Source organism: Pezoporus flaviventris, unplaced genomic scaffold, assembly GCF_033815535.1.
Source record: "Pezoporus flaviventris isolate CSIRO_AGI_PZ_B2104156 unplaced genomic scaffold, CSIRO_AGI_Pfla_v1 ptg000096l, whole genome shotgun sequence".
NCBI lineage: Eukaryota > Metazoa > Chordata > Aves > Psittaciformes > Psittacidae > Pezoporus > Pezoporus flaviventris.
In genome coordinates this window covers 4,321,181-4,344,261 of record NW_026892644.1, presented here as the reverse complement: position 1 = coordinate 4,344,261, position 23,081 = coordinate 4,321,181, and the positions used below count along the sequence as shown (strand labels likewise).

At 38.1% G+C, this 23,081-nt stretch overlaps 1 protein-coding gene across 4 annotated transcripts in view; it reads left to right on the top strand.

Annotated features, from left to right (window-relative positions):
* The window catches only part of ANO4 (anoctamin 4), a 192,809-nt gene that overhangs the window by 98,501 nt on the left and 71,227 nt on the right, over positions 1-23,081 (top strand). For 3 of the 4 annotated variants that reach the window (XM_061476375.1, XM_061476374.1, XM_061476377.1), the window contains 2 exons: positions 19,970-20,070; positions 20,324-20,425. In XM_061476375.1, the coding sequence (XP_061332359.1) occupies positions 19,970-20,070; positions 20,324-20,425 (203 nt within the window). The remainder of the gene's footprint in view (positions 1-19,969; positions 20,071-20,323; positions 20,426-23,081) is intronic. The other variant, XM_061476376.1, reaches the window with a different exon arrangement.

The following is a 23,081-nucleotide window of genomic DNA, read 5'->3' as shown; positions in this document are numbered from 1 at the left end:
CAGATGGGAAATCTTTTCCAGGCTGCTGGTTTTCCTTTGGTGCTTATACCCTTTCCCTATCATTTTCTCTCCCTTGTCCAGTTGAAGAGGGGAGTGACAGAGCCACTTTGGTGGGCACCCAAATTTGTGTTCAGTGTTTAATCCACTACTATAACTAATACAAAATATCCAGTAGCTTTCATGCATGTTGTTGCAGTCTCTCACTTTTCTGATCCTATTATTCAACATGTAAATATCTACAGGTAATGAACTTACAGGACAAATTATGCAGCCTGCAGGAGCTGTGGTTTCACAAACAGCATAATATTCCATTATTAGCAGGTGCAGTTTGTTGTTTAATGTTTAAGCACCATGTCTGATTGCATCCACAAATCATGGACAGAGACATCAAAGTGACATAAACCAGCCTTGCAAAAAGGGAACCAGACTGAAATGCAAGCCCACCATATGCATAAGTGAAAGTGCTTACAGCTATTTAATTTATCAGGCTGTTCATTTCATCCAAATTCAGCCAAAGCAAGTTAAAAAAAAGACTTACTGTTAGTTCATTGTCTAATGCACCTGCAAGTGTAGTCTCTTTTCAGTAGTGTTTTACAGAAAAATGTACAGGTACAAATAGAGCAACATCCTCCTCCAGAGCGCTCTGTATGAAAATGAGTTGCCACTAAAAAGTGGAGGAATTTCCAGCATGGTCTTTGGGGGAAAAATGTTTCATATTTCAGCTACTATGTCCAGCGTAAAGCACAGTGGAAATTTGGAGAATTTTAAGGAGGTACATGGAAGTCTGGATGGATAGAGTCTGAACTCAAATTTAAGTGTGCAGTTTTTAAAAGTAAACCTCTTGATTGTTTGAGGGAGCCCAGAGATGAATATTTCTGAGCCTTTAGCAGGACTTTGTAAAATTGTTAGGCTAAGAAACTATAGCTGAAAAAATTATCTACATTTAAAAAATGTAGATCAAAATGTAGCTTTTTTGTGGAGTATGGAGGTAATACATGAAATATAGGTAACTGAAAAGGGATAAAAAGCCTCTGAGATACGTTTTTTTCTTTCAGGAATTGCTAGTAGGACTTTTTTTTTTTGTCAGAGTTTCCTGTCATCAATCTTCACAAATCAGAATATCAAAAACCTTTTGAAGGACACCAGGCTCATGGAAAAAAACATAGAGGCAATAGATTAAAAAAAAGATGAAGGTTACGTATGAGATGTCCCCTATATGACAAAAGTCACCTTTCCTTTTACAGTAATTGGTCTTAAACTGCAATTATTTTTGAGATGTTGTTTGCCTGCCAGTGACATCAGGAACAAACATAATGCACAAGGCTACAATCACTTACTTCACAGTGAGCATTTCATTGCCCAAAGGTGACATGACTGGTTTGCTGCAACACACACTGATGATACTGGTTTAATAAGCAGAAATCTAGAGTTGTCTGTACAGAACGGAAAGACAGAGTATATAGAATTACTAGCAGTATATTGTGTATTCTCATTTCATGTTGATGATTTTGGTGTTGAACTCATTTTGAGAAGACAGTCTTGTGTTTACAGTAACGTGCTTCTGAAACAAATAGTAATGGTTTCAAACAGCTGCAGTGCCTTCTTGGACTAGGGGGTATTTGCATCTTCCCCTGCAGCATAGAGCAGTGTGGGGCTGCCCTCCCTGGAGGTAGTCCTAGAATGGAAATATGAATCTGGAAAGGACAATTCCTCTTCTCACCAGCTCTTGGCACAAGGTCTCCAGGCCCTCTTGTTGTCTGATTCTTTCTTATCCTAGGTTAATTTGGTAGCATCGGAACTTTGTGACTTCGATTAACTGTATTTTAATTGTGGTAAGAGCCTCACAAATAGAGCTAGTCAAATTACTTCAGTGCTCAAGCTTTATTGAAAAAGGCATTTGAGTTTATGGCTCTCTGGGTTCAAATTAAATGCAGCATTATCCACTGCATATTTATGTGTTTGTTTCTTGCTCTTTGAGTGGTAATGAAGTGATGTTTTAAATGAAGTTTAATAAAGCCTAGCCTGAGAAAAATGCTTCTGAGATAGCTACGTTGACTGAAACCTCTGTAAGCCAATTAGTCATATTCCCTTGTTTAAAGTCTTACCTGGTTTACAAAACTCTTCTGTGCACAAATAACTTTTGTATTCTTGTATTAAAACTTTTAAAAGAATCTCTAAAAGTACCTTTTAGGCAAAACTGTGTAGAGACTTTTCTTTCCTCTTGGTCTACATGGTATTGTTCTTACTACTCAGTGTCATGGCTTAAACCACTGCTTAAGTGAATGTTACAGCTGAATCTAGGACACTTAGATACAACTTGTTGTTTCTGATAATAGACTGAGATAGACCTTTCCACTTGTAACAAATATGATTGACTCCCCTTTCTGAAGTCTCCACTGTCAAGCACTAATATAAGAACTTTGTACCTACTCTTTTAAACAGTCATCTCTTGTACCTTTTTAAAATTCAAAACCTTCCATAAATAAGAAGACCTCTGCAGTGAAAATTAGAAGAAGAACAAAACAGAGACATATGAATCTGGAAAATACGATTCTATACTTTGTCTTACAGTATGCTAAATTCATGTTATTTTTTTATGTCTGCTAGATTTGGAGACATGTCCTCTTCATTTCCAATGTGTTTATTTGACCTCCTTTCAGGTTAGTTTATAAATGTCATATTTTGAAAAAGTGCCATTGTAGGCTAGTAATAATGGTAGAATATTCAGGGATTTTCACAGTCACATACTTCTACACATAAGAACTATATATATAGTTCTCTGTGTGTATACATATATACACATATGTCTGTATAGTTTTCCTATATCTTTCTGTGTCTGTAATAAAATATCTAAACAATTTCCTTGTGTAAAAATTTAGGAGTTTGGATTTAGATATTAGGGTTTAAATTTAAATTGGTTGGAAAGTTATCTCCCATAATCTGTTACAAAGCTTCCATCTAATTTTAGAATTACAGAATGGTTTGGGTTGGAAGGGACCTTAGAGATCATATGGTTCCAATCCTCCCTGCCACGGGTAGGGACGCCTTCCACTAGACCAGGTTGCTCAAAGACATCAAAAGTTTCAGCAGAATCGTCACCAATGCCAGATAAGGATAGCCATGGCTTTTTTAGTTCTGTATCTGTAGTTCAGTGCAGACTACAGCCTGGCCCTGCTGGCAGTGTGCGCTCGCAGCCCAGAAGGCCAACCGTATCCTGGGCTGCATCAAAAGGAGCGTGACCAGCAGGTCGAAGGAGGTGATTCTGCCCCTTTACTCTGCTCTTGTGAGAACTCACCTGGAGTATTGTGTGCAGTTCTGGTGTCCTCAACATAAAAAGGACATGAAACTGTTGGAAAAAGTCCAGAGGAGGGCCATGAGGATGATCAGGGGACTGGAGAACCTCCCACTGAGAAAGTTGGGGCTGTTCAGGCTGGAGAAGAGAAGGCTGCGTGGAGACCTCATAGCAGCCTTCCAGTATCTGAAGGGGGCCTATAGGGACTGTAGTGAAAGGACAAGCAGTAATGAGTCAAAAATTAAACAGGGGAAGTTTAGATTGGATATAAGGAAGAAATTTTTTCCTGTTAGGGTGGTGAGGCACTGGAATGGTTTGCCCAGGGAGGTTGTGAATGCTCCATCCCTGGCAGTGTTCAAGACCAGGTTGGACGAAGCCTTGGGTGGCATGGTTTAGTGGGAGGTGTCCCTGCCCATGGCAGGGGGGTTGGAACTAGATGGTCTTAAGGTCCTTTCCAGCCCTAACTATTCTATGATTCTATGGTTCTATGGTCTAGAGTTCTTGTGTTTATACAGGGAGTGCTATTGCTACTAGAAAATGGCTTTCTGAGACTGGATTGGATAAAACAAATGCTCTGAAACAGTAGTTAGGCAGAGGGACATTGCAGTAGGTAAGACATCGCAGGTCAACAGTCTTGTGCAAATTTATGGGTTTTATCATTAGCTTCAGAAATTCACAAGAGACAAGAATTCAAGTGATAAAATACAGAAAGTACTGACCAAAATCAAGAGGCCTGTTAAAAGTGCAGAGGACACTAGTGGGAGGCTTTGTTATTTTCCTATATGTTCTCTGTGAGCAGAATGAATAAGGTGGGGTGGGGGAAGTAAATAGCAGCCAAGGCCTTGTCAGTAATTGGTAGCAGCTGTGGTAATCCCCAGGTTTGAGCTTTAGCTCTGAGTTGTACAGGGTGTCCTTTCCAACCCTAATGATTCTATGATTCTAGAACGTGCTGGATCACTTGCTGTCACTGTGATGTGTCCCAGACAGCTAAGCGGCGAATTAGAGCCACCCATGAAGATGCTGTTGTAGGAAGTAATGTGTCTATACTACCGCAGAAGTTGGGGTGGGTGGTGAGGAAGGTAACAAAAGCCCAGGGAAAGTAAGGTGGCTGTAGTTCAGAGTCCCAGGGAAAGTAAGGTGGCTGTAGTTCAGAGTCCCAGGGAAAGTAAGGTGGCTGTAGTTCAGAGTCCCAGGGAAAGTAAGGTGGCTGTAGTTCAGAGTCCCGGGGAAAGTAAGGTGGCTGTAGTTCAGAGTCCCAAGAGGGAAAAGAACACTCTCTTGATTGTAGCTGTTTGCAGTGTAGATCTCCTGCCTGAGAGGAACAAGCCCTTCTGGGCAGCAATTCCTCTCAATCTGAGGAAAATAGAACAAAAGAATTGTATCCTGAAGGTGCCTGTTTCTCTCCATTGCAGACATCTAAACATAGTTGCCCTGAATCACACCTGTGATGTCTGCTCCTTGGGAGTAAGCCTTCAGGCAACTTCTCAGGATCAGTGGGCTTAAAGCCATGATTCTGATCCATGTGTTTTGATACAAATATAGCAGCCTGCCAGTGTCCAGCAGGGAAAACTGGGTCAGATATATGGAACACACTAGATCTATAAAATACGAAAGATAAGTGTTTGTCCTTTGCCCAAGTGGTAGGTATGGACTTACATAAGTAGATCTGGTGGAGTGTAAAGCAAGCAGAATTGTCTAAAGCAAGTGTAAACTAGCAGAATTGTGTGACAATTGTAAAGTTCAATTCTAACTCCTTCAAGCTATGGAATAGATTAATGCTTCTGCAGATTTTCCATTATTTTACATCTTCGTCTTCCATTCTTTGCTGTTTTGACTGTGAATTGATGAGTGCTTGCTATGCCAATTTACATTTACATCTTGGCCTGTTTTTTGTCTCTGTTGTGACAGGAAATAGAATTCATGTATCTTACTAATACATTGTTCCAGCCAAAAGGCACAGAAAAATGTAAAAATGATATGGGATGATTGAGAAAACGGGAGTTTTGGGAAAGAGCAAAAGAAGTGTAATGGTCAGGCAGCATTAAGAGGAAGCTAGCATCAAGATGTGGAGGCATATCCACTTTAAATCACGGCAGACAAGTAAGAAAAGACCCCTTTTCATTGTACAACTTCTCCTATAAAAATCTGAGAGTAAAATCTCTTTCGCAATACAACAGAAGCCCTTAAAGCCTTGAAATAAATCTTTTGTATTATGGAAGGTGACTATCAGACGGCAGGGAAGAAGAAAGGCAAAGAATTAATAGTCATTAATATAGATGAGACTCATCAAACAGTTTTAGCTGAGGATAGAGGGAAATGTTTTGAAAATGTGAAAACATTTCATTTAAACAGATTCAAAATTAAGTGGCTGATATTAAAATGCAGCGCTAGTTGATAAGAAATGCTTAGCTTTTCAAAAGAAAAAACAAAACAAAACAAAAAAAAAAGGAAATGTTTAGATATGATTATATAGTCCAGTAATATACCAAAACATGGTACTTTGTGCAGAAAATATTTAAGCTTAAATCAAATTGAAGTTTTTCGTACTTTTTCCTAAAAATTGTTAGAAATCTTGTTCAATTTGCTCCATTTTCATATAATTTATTTAATTTGGTATTGAAACAAAATGCATTTCTCTCTTAAATGGCATCACAGTTGATTACTGAAATGTTCATGTAGCACTGACTATGCCTCCCTAGCAAAAGCTTTTATTTGCTGATTCTGTTCTTAATTTATTTCTTAGACTATTTGTGAGGCATCAAGGATATTTTCCATCTGATACTGTGTAACATAAAAGAAAACCTCGTTTCCCAACTCGTTACTAGATACCCAATGTAGAATTGAGCTGACAGCAGCTTTTGCAGTCAGGTCTATTGCATGGGTATCTTATTTCCTTTGAGTAAAGGAAAGTAAAATTAGATCTTAAGTGAAGGACATAGTGCCAGTCCCACAACTGGGTTCAGATCTCATCAGGATATACACGGAAATGAATGGATTACTTGCACTTTACAGTTATTTATCCCATGTTCAGACATTATCACAGTCTGATTCTTAAAAATTTGCAGCAGGAACATGAATATGTTTTAGATTTTCTTGAATACCTAGAATTTGGATTTTCTAGAAAGTGCATGTGTGCCTGTCAAATGGCTGACCTTCTCCCTAACTTTAGCATTAAAGCCCCAGAGCACTCTCAACAAACTATTACCAATATCCAAAAGAACTGATTTTTTTCATCATGTTACTCTTGAGTAACATGATGAATTAAATTGTTCTAAGTTAAATGTATGTCTTTAACAAAGGGAAAACATGTTTCTAATGTACTTAACCATTTAATTTTTATCTTGAAGCCTATAGAACCTAAAGATCTCAGAAATTTATTTTAGGTAAAATAACATATAGCAGAGTAAGTGCTGCCTAGAAATACTGTTCAAAATATCTTAAAATTATCTCTGAAAGAAATTGGATAGGTTCAGAGAAACTTACGATTTAGATACCATTTTTTTTCTGAATCATCTTTATCAGATAGCTCTTTATTGATTTTAGTGTGGTGAAGGCAAAATGAGAGGGGGTGGGAGGTGGGAGTGGGTTTAATTTATCCGAAGTCAGGAACCATCTCTTCACTGTTGCCTTCTTGGCAGAGATTATTACAGTAACATCCACATAGGAGCATGATATAGGCTTCTTCTTTTATCCCAGACTAGACTCAGTCACCCCTCCTCCTGCATATGATTCTTAACAGCCCCACATCCAAACTCCTGGAAATCCTAGACTGGTGTTAGATGGGATCTGTGGACCCATGTTAGTTGCATCTGTAGCCTTTGAGATGATCTTATGCCTTGGTCTTTTCATATTCACCCCTTAGTCTTTTCATATTCACCCAAGGTTAGTATAAACACCAAAAAAGCTTAATGTGCAAACAAGCCTTATTTTAGTAGAAGATTATGTACCAGAACTAAAGAATAAAATACACCAAACAGTGTTTTTATTTTATACTTAACACTTAGAGCTCTCTCTGCTTGAACTGCTGTCTCAGCCACACTGGAAGAACTAAGGAAGTCTGTTTGTCTTGCTGCTTCTGCTCCAAGTCTCCCAGGACTGACTTGATCTGTGGTTTTGAGATTGCTTCTTAACCCTGCTTTTTCCCCAAGGCTGAACCCCGAATCCTCTTTCAAACACCTCCAAGTCTCTCTTCTAGTTCCTGTCCTAGTAGGTCTGCCAGGGATTTATGCCAATTATACCAACAATGTCTCAGTCCCCAGACCTGCTTTATATTGTTCTGATCCCTCTTCAGAAGTTTCTTTTAGTTTCCTTTGCCAGTGTAATTCCTAATAATTCAGTCTTAACAACACTGTTGTGCTGAGCATAGGACCACTCTTCCAATTCTGTAGCTTTTAAAAATGAAGTGACACTGTTATTTGCTCTCTGAATTTCCCTGTCTGGATGTTTTTTTTTCATAGTAGGTGGTTCATGCCATGTTTATATTTCATAGTGCATTGTCTCTCAAGATAAAATACTCTGGGTTTTCGATCATGTATTATCACATATTCCAGAGCAGACTGAAGGTGATCAGGGAGGTTTGATTTGATTCCATAGTGGTTTACAACTACTTGATTCTCTTGCAAATCCTAATAGAGGAGACGGGAGGGATGTGAGGGTCTCTAGAGGATAGGAGTCCCTTTCAGGGCTCCAAGTGCAGGCCAACTACATACTGCCAATTGTTTATCCAACCTTTTCCTCAAAAGTAATCCTTTTAAAAGGATCCTTTTAAAAAAGCCTCCTTGCCAGATCACTCTGATGTTTCATTATTGTTCAGCTTGATTTTTATTTTTTTCTAAATATCTGACCTAAATCTTCTTTGTTACAATTTAATCCTGTTATTTCTTGCCTGATTCAGAAGTAACATGGAGAGCAGTTCATTCCCTTTCTATTCACAACTATTACTTACTTTTAAAATGTTACTGCATTATCTGCTTAGCATTTTCTGCTGGATTTTGAATCACCCTGGCTCTGTCAATTTTTTCCTCTAGGTCAAGTTTCCCTAAACTCTGGATCATTCTTGTTGTCCTGCTCCAATCCATCTGTAATTGTTCCAGATATTTCTTACTCAGGCTGGACTTCACCCCCTGCTGAATAGCTATCCAAAATAAAGGACTGAGGGTTTAAGCTCTATATGCTCTTAATTTTTTAATTTTTTTTTTTCTCTTCATGCACCTTACCCCGCCCTGGCTTCTTTTGCCAACTTCCCTTGATCTTAACAGTGACATTTTTTTTGTTCATCTTTTCTGCATTTTTTTTACGTTTTGGCCTCCTCGCTGTCTTTGCCTTCTGTGCTACAATACTGTGTTTGTCAGACCTAGAGTTTCATATGAGAGATGCCATTTTCCTAATCACAGAGCATGATATTTTTCCTCCTTTCTTCTCTGTTTTTCATTATACATTTAAAAAATTATATGCTAAGTTCATCACTTTAGGCACTTAGTGACATTTCCAACATTAGACTTTCTATTTTCTTGTCAGTGTTGCTGTCGCTGCACTTTCCACCAACTATGTTCAGTGGTGATGATTGCTCAGGTTTTACCCAGAGCTCTTTCCTTATTAGTATTTTGATATTTTCCTGTTAACCTTTCATTTTCTGGAAGGGGAGATGGCATCTGTGTAAGATGGGCACTTCATCTAAGTGCTGCCAGGAAAAAAGAAAAAAAGTGTTTAAAACTTTTTAATTTTCTCCCTTTTGTGCTAAAATATCATCTGGGCATATCAAGAATTCCCACATTCTTTTTCCATTAGTAGTCTGCAGAATTTTATTAATATTCATTTTACGCAAAGTTTGTCCAGCTCAAAGGTTAAGATTACTTCCTTTCAAATTCAGGTTTGAAAAATTACAGATATCTGTAATTTCTTGTGCTCCAGGTGTTGTCATTGTCAGAGCTCTGGCATTGGAAATGCATCATCCACAGGTACTGAGTGACAGGTAGGACTAGTTGCCTTCTCTGGTTGTGTGAGGGAACCTGGTAAGGGACAAGTGACATTGACTGAAGTGGAGGAGACAAGTGACAGATGGGATTCTGGAGGAAGAAACACATATGTCAGTGGGAGAGGTTTGTCTGCGTGTTGTGTGTCTGTGTGTAGAAGACAAAAAAGTGGAGGGAAAATGGTTTTTAAATATTATGCTGCAGAATTCATCTGGTTTTGTGGGAATTCTTTAAATTTTTCTTTCCTCTTCTTAAAGCAATATGACAGTTGTGGGCAGCAAGGCAAAGAAATTCAGTTGTGTTGCTATGAAGATAATAATTCAGTTGCACAGCTTTCAGTAGCTGGTAGCAAGAACAAAGATACGCATATGCCGTATGGTTTTAATACCATTTCTTCCCTAACCAATTCACCACTCTTGAAAGAGGTTATGCATGGGGGTGTAAGTGTATTTGTACAGCAGAAGTAACGATAGTGACTCTGTAAAGTTGCATCAAATTATGCAAAGCACATTTCTACACTGAATGTCTTGGACATGCTAGGTGTTACATTTTACGTATTTGACAGGGACTACAGCCTGCAGTGTATGAACAATTATAATTCCCTAAGTGGTGGTTTGTTGAGAAAGTGCTCTGCAATTTATGTATTTTTCCTCCATTGTCTAGCGATGTAACATTAATGGAATTTCCCCAATCTTCAAAATAGCTTTTCTAATATTCATTGAGCCTTTCAAAAAAATGATTTAATTGTAGCTATAAATCCCTTGATGCATGAACCATATTGATTTTTTTTTTCCAAAGCAATCTAATGGAATTATAATTTTCCTGTCAGGAAATCTTTGTAATAGAAGAAAAAGTCTATAATAGTGCATCTGCAAAGTGTCAGAAAAACTGGGATTACTGAGTGAGATTTTATTTTTGTTTCATTTTATTTTATTTATCTTCATTTTCATGTTGCATTTTTACATTTCCCCATATAAAAGACTGAAACAGATTGATGTAGATATACTAGTTCAAGAGATATGATAGGTGAGAATTTCAATGCTACTAAGAAGTTTTACACTGAATAAAAGTATCTTGATGGTACTACAGAGCTAAAAAATACTTCAGTATCTTCTGTTTCACCTTTCATCTGTGAATTCTCTGCTGCAGCTCTTGGAGGCATAGCCCCTCCATGGAAAGTGGGCAAAATAAAAAAATTCTAGAAATGTTTGCACATAATGTTATTTCCATCAACAGAAAACAAAGATTCTGCAATTTCCTAAACTGAATAATCTGCATTTTGTTAGCTGGGGTCTTCTTAAAAAGAAGTAATATTTCATCATCTCTAGAGAAAGATAATACTGTCTACTTAAGCAGATAAATACTAAATAAATACTGAATACTAATAAGTACTAAATAAATACTAAAGCAAAAAACATTACAGCAGTTTCCATGGTGCAAGTAAATTTGGAGAGGGGAATTCTTTGCCAGTATATGTGTTACTTTTGGCCTTATTTTCAGACCATCATAGCGAACTCAAATTTCAATACTATTCAGAAAACTATTTCAGGATTAGTACCATCACTTTGCAATATGTGCAGTCAGATCAAAACTGATGTTATCTCATGTAACAGTGATGTTGGCCTTCAAGCTTATTTTCTGGTAACTCATTAAATCTTCATGTAAGAGCTCTGAACTGGGAGAGCAGATCACCTTTATTCTCTATCACATTTATAGGAACCATCAAAATATTGAGCTCCATCTGGTGCTGCTTGCTCTTCTGTGTCATACAGGATATGTTTTCACCCAGCACCTTATGTCAATAGACACATTGGGAGCAGCAGTAATTGATCAATAGTGGAGCTCATGTTTAGGCTTCTGCCTCGTCAGTACATTGTGCCATGTATGGACATTACTTTATCACAACAAATTAGAACAGTCCAAATAATTTGCCCTTGTCATATATTGACCTTGTTTCATTTAAGGCACACCTAGCAAACTAGAAGGATTTATACAGAGATGCACAAAGGATCCAGTATTCTCACATCTTAAAGATATTATTATGTATTTCAATTTCCTCTTGTCTCCAGTTAAACTCTAATTAAGCTAGCTTTGCTTAGGAAACTTAAGTTTTTTCTTCTATTTCTATATGTATTTTCTAGCATCAGATGATCTAATAATATACAGAAGTCAAATTACTTTGAGCTTAGCTAAGCAGAGACAGAAAAATCATGCAGACAATGAATTATTAGGAATTTCCTCTCTGCACTGGACCATAATGTTTCATTTCATGATCAACCTGAAACTGTGACTTGGTGAAGCCAGCACCTCAAGATGGATTTGCCTTTATCTCTTGTTGTTTTGCATATTTAGTTTTTGTTAAAAACCCTTCATTTAGCTGGGTCTTGCATTTTCTTTGATGCCTTTCCTTTCCCGGAAAATGGGTACCTTCAGTAAGTCTGAGAAGGTGCTGTCAGAATGGTCTGAAGGTGCTGTCAGAATGGTCTTCTGTGACTTTCCTGCAGAGCAGTTGCACATGTGTGTCCTGCATAACCAGCCATGGTGCAGAGACCTGCATGGTGCACCCACCCCAATCCCCCCCCCCCCCCCCAAGTGTTTTCAAGTGATTTAGCAGGTATTACAGTCATGTCAGCATTGGGTAGCACCTAACCCAATCAGCCGTGCTGACATGACTGCATTAACCCCACTACTCCCTCTACAGACAGGAGGCCTAACACCTCTGCCTGTAATTCCTCAAGTTTCGGGTATGTAGCTGACTTGAAGAACTCAGGGCTTCATTGTGCCATGTAGACTGAACTAAAACATTTCTCCTGATAGCGTTATTTGGAGTAGGCTCTTGCTCAGCCATGGTCTTGTTGAATTCACTGGTATCTCCTTTTATGAAGAGTTTTGCACTACACTGTCAAATACAGAGGTATACAGACTGTAAGAGAGAGCCACAGGGCAGTTCACTGCATCATGGAAAGTGTTGACACTGAGAAGACTTTGGATTCTACATTGATACAATCATAGAAATATTTTTTGTCTTCCTTGATTGCATGAGCTGAGAAACAAGACTGTGAAGAGGGAGTTGAACAACCAAATATCTTCTTCCTGGGAGAGTGTAGGCAGGTGCTCAGAACCTGAGCTGTGCAAAAGCTTGTACATCCATGTGAGGGGTCAGTGGTGGCCTTTGTGTCCAGAGATGCTGTAGTGCCCAGAGAATGTGCATGTCTCCATCCACAGAGATATTCAAGACCCCACAAACTACTCTAGTTGACCCTGCTTTGAGCAGGGGTTTGGACTGGATGACTTCTGGAAGTCCCTTCCAACCTCTATTATTTTTGGATGATATGATAAGCAGCTTATTCAGTTCCTCTAGGTTATTTGTATGCGGCAGCTATAATGAGCCTGCCTGCACATTTTGTGTGTTTGATTGATTATTAAGTTTGTGAAATTAGCTGTTGGGCAAAAAATGAATTGCCTTTTTCTCTGACAAAGCAATGTTTCTCCAATAAGCCTCCGAAAGCAAACATGAATATTTAATAGGCAATTCATTAAATGTAAGTATTTTCTACTTAAAAAAAAATATTAATGAGACATAAATCTGTACTGGAAAAATATTAGTTTTATATTTTACCCTTGGGATAAGTCACAAAGGAAGCTGCTTGCTAAAATGTAATTCAATTTTATGATGTATTTTTAACACCTGTGATGCCAAAAGTAAAATATTGTATGTAAGAGTCCTTTTTTGGCCCATGGTGCAGTCAAAAAGGTTTGCTGATTTTAATTATCACTGCATAAAATATTAACATTTTGATCTAAAATTGCAGCGTATAACTGATACCTCATGTAGAGACTTCATGTCAAATAATGTGTACATGAATAAAATTCATTATTCTGCTGAGAGGTTTATCTATCTGCATTTTTAAATCTGCAAATAATTAATTTCACATTTATAGTAATTTTCCAGTTTAGAGGAAATAAAAGATGCATCCTATCTGTCAGATTAAATCCATATGAAAAGGTGTTTTGTCACTGAAATATTACCCAGATGGGTCAAACCTGTATTCATTTGGTATTTGCTAATGGGGTTATCAAGAAATTTTTTATCATTGCCTCACAGTCAGATCAACCTATTCCATGAAGTTGGAAATATCATACTGCAGATATTTCTAATATTTCTGGGTATTGTTTTCATGGTTAAATAGATATACTGTTTCTAGGTTTCTGTACTGTGAGATCAGAATCCTGTGGATTCAGATGACGCTAGAATTAACGATATCCTGTTTTATGGTGTTTCTTATCTCAGAGGAATTTGTATCTCTCCAATTGCAGATTGTAAACTCATTGCACAGCAAACTTGAGCAGTGAGAATCTGCGTTTTCCTTCTACTCACATAACCTACCCTGTTCTTTAAGTTGCCCACCCACTCACACATTTTTGTTACATGAAAGGACATTTGCAAACATTTTCCCCTTGTTACTAACTCAGTCCTTTTCCAGCTTTGAGATCCTGCCAACTGCTGCTAGAAATTAAGCACTGTAACAACGACACCTGCTCTGAGCTGGATTAGATGACACATTGCCTGAATGCTAGCAATAGGCAGCCACCTGCCTGCATTACCAACTCTGCTGAAGCTGAACCTCTGGAAGTATTTTCAAAACTAAAAAAAAACTTCACCCCATCATCAAATTCTGCCTTGAGATGTCACGTAGAAGTAATTTTAAATTGTATCATGTGACTCTGTCCCCTTCTATCAAGTTATTCTAGATTTTATATGTCAACATCCTCTTACATCAAAATTGTTTTAACAATGACTCCCTATTTATTAGTTAGGGCTTTCTTTTTTACTCTTATTTTCATCCTTTTTGCTTTTGCCTTATAGTTTCTTGTAAGTCAAAAGCTTCTTAAAATACTAATTGAAATGTGAGCAGTATATTCCCCTTTTTCACTAAAACTGCACTTTGTACTGTATATTTGAAAGATATTGGCACTATTAATGACTAGATTCCTCTGGTCTATGAATGTGGATGTTAATGCTTGTGAGTATGTATTATTTTCCCTCAAACTAGACATATATTCACAGTATCCAAGTAATTATCCTGTGGTAATATATGCACTTCTGAAAAGTATTGGCAGTGTATTACTGCTGCTTTTCCAGTTCTGTGGAATTACCCTTGTGAATTTACATTTACATTAGTTTTGCAGAGGAATAATGGTTTAATCAACTAAAATTTGCTGGGTTTTGGTTTTCCACTTAGTTCACACGGCAAATCAATCTGTGGTATTAACATAACAGAGCAATTCTCAAAAACAGTGGAACCTGAAGAAGTTACTATTAACTACCCTGCACTCAGATGTCATATGGAGCTTGATTCTAGAGAGAATTCTTACTAGAATTACTTAGAAGGATGTTGATTTTATCTCCTTTTCTGGCTTTTCCTGCATTTTGGCCTTCACTGTATGTTTGCCAAAAATTAAAGAACTCTGCATTCTGGGTTTTTAACTTGTCTTGCAGGGTCTTGCTTAAATAGTCAAGGTTTAATTCTGATTGCTGGATCTGTTTCAAAATCTTATTTATCTCCTTTTACTTATATGAGGAAGGCTCTAAAATGTGAGGAAGGCTCTAAAATGTAAGGAGAGGCATGATCTTGAGTATTTTTTATTAAATGATGATAGAGAAAACACCTTATGGTAATCCTGCTTTCTTTTCCCTATCGTTATGCATACATAAATGGAAGTTTTTCCGCAGTTCCCTCCCTAGTAGCCTCAAGGCAGATAGGCAATTACACCATTCAACTGGAGACACTGTAATTTTATCCTTCTTCAAGGTTATATGCTGTGAATCTCTTTTCTCAGCTTTCTTAACTTTCGGACTCAAATGCTTGTATTAAGGTGAGTCCTACAGGTTGGTTGTGGTTTGTTTTTTTTTTTCTCTTAAAATGAGGTGACAATATTTTTTATAACAAACCAAAAAAAGTCTTTGTTGGATGAGAATGTTTGACAGAAGATTCTAATCTCTGGCCTTGATCCTAGAAGACTGCCTGCAAATACGGCAAAATGTGGGCTTTTCAAGAGACATTCAATGTCAGTGTAACTTTACTTCTGTTGAGACTAACAATGATAACTACAGAACAGTCAGAGTCAAGTTAACAGTGAATATATCTACTTAAATCCTGCCATCAAAAGGAGTTAGAATGCCCACATGAGTACATGTGAGTTTAGTAGCTAGGATTTAAATTAAATAGCAGTTAACGCCACTCTGTGCCCACATTCAGGAGAATAATAACCTGCCTTTTACAAGGTTTCCTTGGCCTAGCTGAGGACTGCAACTCAACAAAGCAGGTGTTTATGCTTTTGGAGTTACATATATGGCCCCTGCTTTAGTCTCTTCCACTCCTTGTATAGCAATACTGGAGAAGAATACGGAGCTTTGTTTTTAAAGATATTTGTGGTTAATTTGTTTCTGTGGGGAATACAATGTCTGTATAAACTTAATTGTAAAGCAGAAAGGTGGTCTTGCCAAAAAGGCAAGTCTGTAGTATGTGGGCCTATATTCTAGGACTGGCAGCAATGATGTGGTACTAAAGTGGTTTGTCAGCAAAGCCAGAAGATTTGGGAATTAGTGAAAATCTCCAGTACAGAGATAGGGACTATAGAAACTTGTGATTATCAAATACTGACCTAATATTTTCAGGAACTATGGAATATGATTTCCAGCTGTAGAAGGAGGTTGGGGAGTGGAAAACAGGAGGAGGGGGAAATTACAGTCTGTGAAAAATAGTAGATTAATAGCACTGAACACTGAAACTCATTGCATATTGACTACCTGTAACCCAGACTCTGAACTTTGCTAATCTGAATTCTACCATACAAACCTGTTTTGAGGATTATGGTTCAGTTAAGCTATGTACACCTTGCTACTATTCTCAATAAGAATAATAATTAAAAAAAAAAATAAAAAGCAAGTTGTTTGATGAAAAACACCATTTTTGCACTGAATATTTTGAATTTTTATATATGTTCACATCCAGGTACTTGTAGTTTTCAACAAACATTTCTCTAGAGAAGAGTGCAGTTCTTCCATAGAAACTATTCTTTTCTCCAGCCCAATTCAGTGTGTTACCCAGAGGCTGTGAAATCTCTACCTGTGGGGAAATTCAGGACTCAATGAGAGAAGCCCCTGAGCAACCTGATCTAAGTTGGACCTGCTTTAGCTAGTGTTAACCCAGATGATACCCAGAGGTCCCTTCCAACATAGATTAGTCTGCAGCTCTCTGATTTTTTCCCTTGTCACACTGGTGCACTGCCCTGAAGACCAGCAAGAATGTTATTATTGGCCAGAAGAAAATCTGGTTTGCTATAGGTATTCCTTCTCAAGAAATTAGTTTGAAACAACCAATTTATTTGAATGCTGGTGGCCTGCCAGTTATCATATGGTGGTAGCTTTACAGGCACGGTTGCTGCCTGTCAATTTCAAACACTTACTCCTTTTTTGTGTTTGCAAAGTGGTTTATCTCATTGTCTGTTCCTGCAATTCCTCTGTGTGTCTTTCTTCATCATCTAGACATCACTTTCTAGCAGATTGCTCATGTCAATAGTCATCTTACTTAAATTTCCAAGGGGAGCAATGTTACATTGATTTTTGTTTGCATGTTCCCATAATGTGAAATTGAGTTTACTTCTCCAAACCACTTAATGAGCCAAGCCTCAAAAGCCAATTAGAACGGAATAATACTCCTCTCCTCTCAATGAAACAGTCAGAAGCTGAAGGAGACTCTCTCTAAATACTAATCTAGCAAAGAGAGGTTAGGAGGTTCCATTTACTAAAGTATTTTTGTAACTAAGATGGTGCTCTTGATATTTTTTTTTTTTTAGCCGTTTTGATTAGCTATTTTCTCCTTAGATTAAGTGAATGTGACATTTCAGTCAATTACTCCTCCATCTCGGTTTGTTCTTCTCTTTCCAGTCTCAGTTTTCTCAGGCTTTCTTAATGCTTTCCTTTGTGAGCAGTTAACATGAGCAAGACCAAGTGAAATAGATTTCCATATTAATAACTTAGCATTATTATCTCTTTCTTCTGAAAATAACTGAATCTCCCAAATGAATTTTAGTTAGATCTTCTGTTGAGAGAGCTGATAAAAAAAACACTACAAGTGTTGAGTAAAAGATAATGCTTTAAACATCTATATTGTAGTAACTATATGGAAGTTTTTCATGTTTCTGTGTGGCTACGCTTATCACATAAATCAAATTTAGATTAAGATAATGTTCACTTCTGAAATGGCATCTCCACAAATGCTGCATTTTGGGCTGCATAAAAAGGAGCGTGACCAGCAGGTTGAAGGAGGTGATCCTGCCCCTCTACTCTGCTCTTGTGAGACCTCACCTGGAGTATTGTGTGCAGTTCTGGTGTCCTCAACATAAAAAGCACATGGAACTGTTGGAACAAGCCCAGAGAAGGGCCACGAGGATGATCAGGGGACTGAAGCACCTCCTGTATGAAGACAGGCTGAGAAAGTTGGGGCTGTTCAGCCTGGAGAAGAGAAGGCTGCGTGGAGACCTCATAGCAGCCTTCCAGTATCTGAAGGGGGCCTATAGGGATGCTGGGGAGGCACTCTTCATTAGAGACTGTAGTGACAGGACAAGGGGTAACGGGTTAAAACTTAAACAGGGGAAGTTTAGATTGGATATAAGGTGGAAGTTCTTTACTGTGAGGGTGTTGAGGCACTGGAATGGGTTGCCCAGGGAGGTTGTGAATGCTCCATCCCTGGCAGTGTTCAAGGCCAGGTTGGACAGAGCCTTGGGTGATATGGTTTAGTGTGAGGTGCCCCTGCCCATGGCAGGGGGATTGGAACCTGATGATCTTAAGGTTCTTTCCAACCCTAACTATTCTATGATTCTATGATTCTAAGTCATGTTACTGTGGCTGTCATATCTGGTGTGGCTTAAACTACAGTGTGCTAGAAAATGCCTGTAAGCTTTCTTTAAGGAAAAGCCTGTAAGCTGTTTAACAGTCATCACTAAATTTACAGGCGGTTTTTAATAAATTTCCTCCATTTCTAAATGCCAGGTATGTCAGGACCATAGTTTCCTTCTGTATATTGTGCTTATTAGAGGGTTCTTTTGAGTTTTGACGTTTTTATGGTTGGTTTGTTTTTTATCTGAGCTGTTTATGACAAAATTACTATTCCATTGCTGATTTAACCTCATCATTGAGAGAGTAGTTTCCAAGACATTTTTAGAATAGCAGAACTTAGCCTTGGTATTGTGGTATCTACTTGCTAAAGTCTCATGGGAAAACAAAAATCTAATTTGTGAAATGTGCCTGTAAAAAAAAATATCATTAGAGGCCTGATTTAGAATCCATAAAAGTCAATGAAAAGTGTACAACTGAATTCTTGTCTTTGAAGCAAGTCTTTTGGGGGCATTTTGTTGCTGTTGTATCATTTCATGTTGAAATATTTTTCAGGAAGTCATCAGCAAAAGAGCAGCGAGACTTTTTCTGCAGCTTTTAATACCAGAAAGCCACTTGTTCCGTTCTGTGTTAAATCCATTTTTTCATGCAGCCCAACAGTACTCTGGGGACAAATATTTCTCTGTGTTCATTTTTGAGGATTGCAATGTGTTATTTGTTTAAAATAATGTTATTTCTGTAGTGACTGGGTTGGGGCTTTGTTTTTTTGCATTTTTTTGGGGGGGTTATGTTTATATATATCTCAACTGTTGGCGCTTTCATTCCTATCACATCACAAACCAGTAATAATGTTTTAGCTGCTCAAGGACATATAGAAATTTCAATAATCTCAGTATCTGTCATGATAGTTGGGGGAGAATCAAACAAGTATCAAAAGTATAAATGTCAGCCTCCCACCCAGGTAATCTCAGTAGCTTCCAGATGAATACTAGATTTATGAACTTCCAGTGAGTTATGTTAACCAAGGATTAATGTGAGAAGCATTGAATATGCTACAATGTATAAAAAAAAATAAGAAATCATCCCTAAAGCCAAGTAACAATTTTTTTTCCCTGTTTTCTCACACTTTCTTATCTCATGGCCTGTAGACTTTTACCCATCTCCTGGGTACTCCTTGAACTCGGCCTGTAGTAGTTATCCCTGTTAATGTCATCCATTAAGTTGTCTAAAGCTGTATTGTCTGCAATTTTATGAGAATTTCATTTATTTTTATTAGAATTTGAACAGTTCATCTTCCAGTGTTAACATGTGGCTGTCTGTGTTCTCACATTGGCTTCAGACAACCCTGCTTTCTTGTAAAGCACTATTCTCCTCCTGAGAGCAAACATTAATTTCTCCCCTTCTCCTCTTTACTGCATATTTCCATTCCTCACCAGGCAGCCTTCTGTTAGGTAACAACCATTCTGGTGCACATTACAAAAAGCTCTCTTCATGCTACACACAACCCATGGAAAAGAACATGGTAGCACTGTAAGAGATCTTGCTGGAATAGTCATGGCCCTCAACCTTCCTATGCAACAAATCTGTACAATACTATGCTATAGGGAGCATCAGATTTCCTTTCTCCCTGCTGGCTTTAATTCTAACATTCAGAATTCATGTTGCCAAGAGGGAAGCTGGAGGAAGAATCAGAGTGGGAGGGATGACACGAGACCAGAAAAAATACATCTTGACCACTGACCACAGTTTCTTTCTTTTTTACTTGAAAATGTAAACCCTCGTGGGTGTTTCATTTTTCTTTTGCAGTCGTCTCTAACAAACAGTGACATCATCTTTGTGAAGTTGCATGCCCCTTGGGAGGTCCTGGGCAAATATGCTGAACTAATGAATGTAAGAATGCCTTTCAGGTAGGTGTAGTTGTATTTTGTCTCAACCTCCAAAGTCACACTATACTGTAATAATGTAATAATAACACCAAAATGCACATGGAATAGCTCTTCTATAAGATACCACACATCTTCAGAAAATATAAATGGAGTACCTTAGTTACCATATTCATTGCTCTTTCATGTTAATGCCTGCAATTTCAGTACAATACTGGTTTGAAAATAAGGTGAGCTGTAGCAGTGCAGCTGTTTTCATGGGGTGTTCTATCCTTAGGCCCTTTAACCCCTTCAGTGCTGGAGCCCCCTGCATACTTGTGCGTTGCTGTTTTTTAAATGGACATTTCATTGAAATCAATGGGAGGTCAAGAAGATCCAGGTACGTAAGGCTGCACGGAAGGTGCATGTCTGTTGGACGTATCTGGTATGTTCAGCACCTGTAAATTGCTTGTATAGTGTGTAATTATGGAAATACAGATTATAAATAAGTATCCCATCTAATAGGAAAACAATTCAGACTATAAATGCTTTTTCCTGTGGAGAAAATAAAGAGCTATATTAAATGCTACTGATAACCAAATTCATTTCACATTGTTATTCAGATATTTTTATTATTATTTATTTATTATCATTTGCATGTTGGGCTATGATTTTTTTTATGTAAAATACTGATTTTACTGGTTATCAGAACTGTTAAAATAGCATTTAAAGACTTCCACTGGAACTGACCCAAACTCATGAACTGTGAGGTCTTGATTCTTCTCTCAATTAGCAGAACTTATAGATGTAAAACTCCATTGATTTTAATGGAATTACTCTTCAGCAAGGAAAGCATCAGACCCAGAAAATGCAGCTAGCGAGTTGGTGTCCTTTGTAGGATTTCTTCTGTTTTCTTCTTACTTAAGGATGAAATATTCTTCTGGTATTAGACAAGCTGTCACAGTATAGAACGTGCTAGCAAAAATGGATATGAATCAAGGACAAAATTGCAGGCTTATTCTGTACATATTTTGGTTTTCGTTTTCACAGCAGATCTTCAGCTGTTCTTTCTTGTGTTTTTAGTGCTAAGGAGAAAAATATAAAAGCTATCACAAGTCACTGCAAGATTATATTCCTTTAAAAAGTGTTCTAGCCATAGAAACAATGGCCTGGAACAAAAATATGCCTCCTTTGAATTCTGTGTCATTACTTGAGATGATTCTACCCCAGTAGGAGGATAAGGTCTCATGATTAAGAAATACACCAGGAACTCAAATTTAGACACTGTGAGAAGCTTGTTCTTTCCTGAGCTGAAGTCCCTGTTTTGAAATCTACCTCTCAGCAGGTGGCAAAGTAGATGTCATACAGAGATTATACAGAAAGCATTGAAAATACTAAAGGTTTCTTGACCTGCTTCAGGTCCACAGCTTCATTCTTTCCACATTCACCGAGAAAATTATTACAGTACTGTTACAAGGAAATCATGGTGATTTACTAATGTCTGCTGGGTCAGCTCTGAAATTTTATTTTAAGAGCAACAGTACTGTTTACCAATTAAAAACAAGGACCAGCATTTCACAAAATGACCACTAGTCTAGACTGCCTGTTTCTAGGTGCCCTTGTCTAACCCCCTGTTTTAAGGGCTACTGATTGCTTATAGCTCCTGATCTTTTAGGTTGGAAATATCCAAGATCCATGCATCAGTGAATAAAATCCTTGCTGTTTCAAAGCAGAAGTGATAAAACAGTGGATATTTGAAGGAAAATCAAGAAGTGGATGGCATCTTGGCTTTGACATTTCTTTGTTCCTGCTGAGTAGAGCAAGATAAATAACACTATCTTGTGGAGGAACTGGCCAAAGGAGGCTGGCCAACATGAAATTGTTTTGAAAATTTCACTTCACCGGCACAATATGGGAGCTGATAACAAAAATAATGTCAAAATTGTATGCGCTATGTAAATTGTAAGTCATGAAAATTAACCTGGAATACTAACCAGGGGTTTTTCTATAGTTTATAAAGCATTATCGCTGTGTTATTTTATAAAGCTCCCAACAATGCTTGATTCCAAGGCACTAAGAGCATTCCTACAGTACATTTAATATACATGAATATTCACAATATGGGTGGTGTGAACCCTTCGCTTTCCAGAGGTGACACAGTTCAGCATTACATGATGGAACCTCTCAGGATACACAGAAACCACCTTGATTTAAGAAAGATCTTCAGTGACTAACAAAGCCTCTGAAATCTTCCAGTAAGGCGTATCAGTCTCAAGCCCACATCTAAAACCCGTCCGATTTTCTTAACTTTCATAAAGACATGATCTCTCTGCTGAAGGCAATGGGTCAAATCCTGATGGCTGCAATGTTATAGGCACATACAAGGAGAGCAAGTGCTGATAGAAGCAGAGTGGGATGAGAGGTGGACTCCCAGTTCTGGATCTACACCACCTGGTTAGAGAGCCACCCTGCCCTATAGGTCTGGTCAGGAAGCAGGCCAAGAACATGGTCAGCATGTGTCTGCTCGTGCATCCTTGTCTGCTCACTTGTTCCCCATGTGCGCTCCCACACAGCTTATTGCACTAACAGAAATCAGCTGTGCCTGTACAAGGGGCAGAGGGAAAGGCTGAATACTTGGGGGGGGAAGGGTGTCAAGCACATGCTCAATTGCTTGCATAGCTTATATTCTGTTTCAGGGGATATTACCCCAAGAGCAAGTACTGGTCCCAGTCGGTACTGCATGTGTTAAAGCATATTGCAGCATCAGGTACCCCTTTCCTAAGTGATTCCCCCTTGCGTTTCAGCAAATGCAGCCTTAATAATTCACTAGTGGATGTGAGATAATTTATTCGTAGTTGTATCAGTCCTATAGAATTCCTGCAACAGTTTATGCAAATAGAAACATCTTTGAGTCCCTGTCATTCACACATGACAAATAGCAGAAAAGGAGAAGACAATGGGAAAAGTATGACCCTCTTGCAGTTCAAACGCCACCAGAGTCTGTGGCTTCCTGTGACAGTTCTGTTAATCTCTCTTTTAGTCTCTTCCTCCACCTC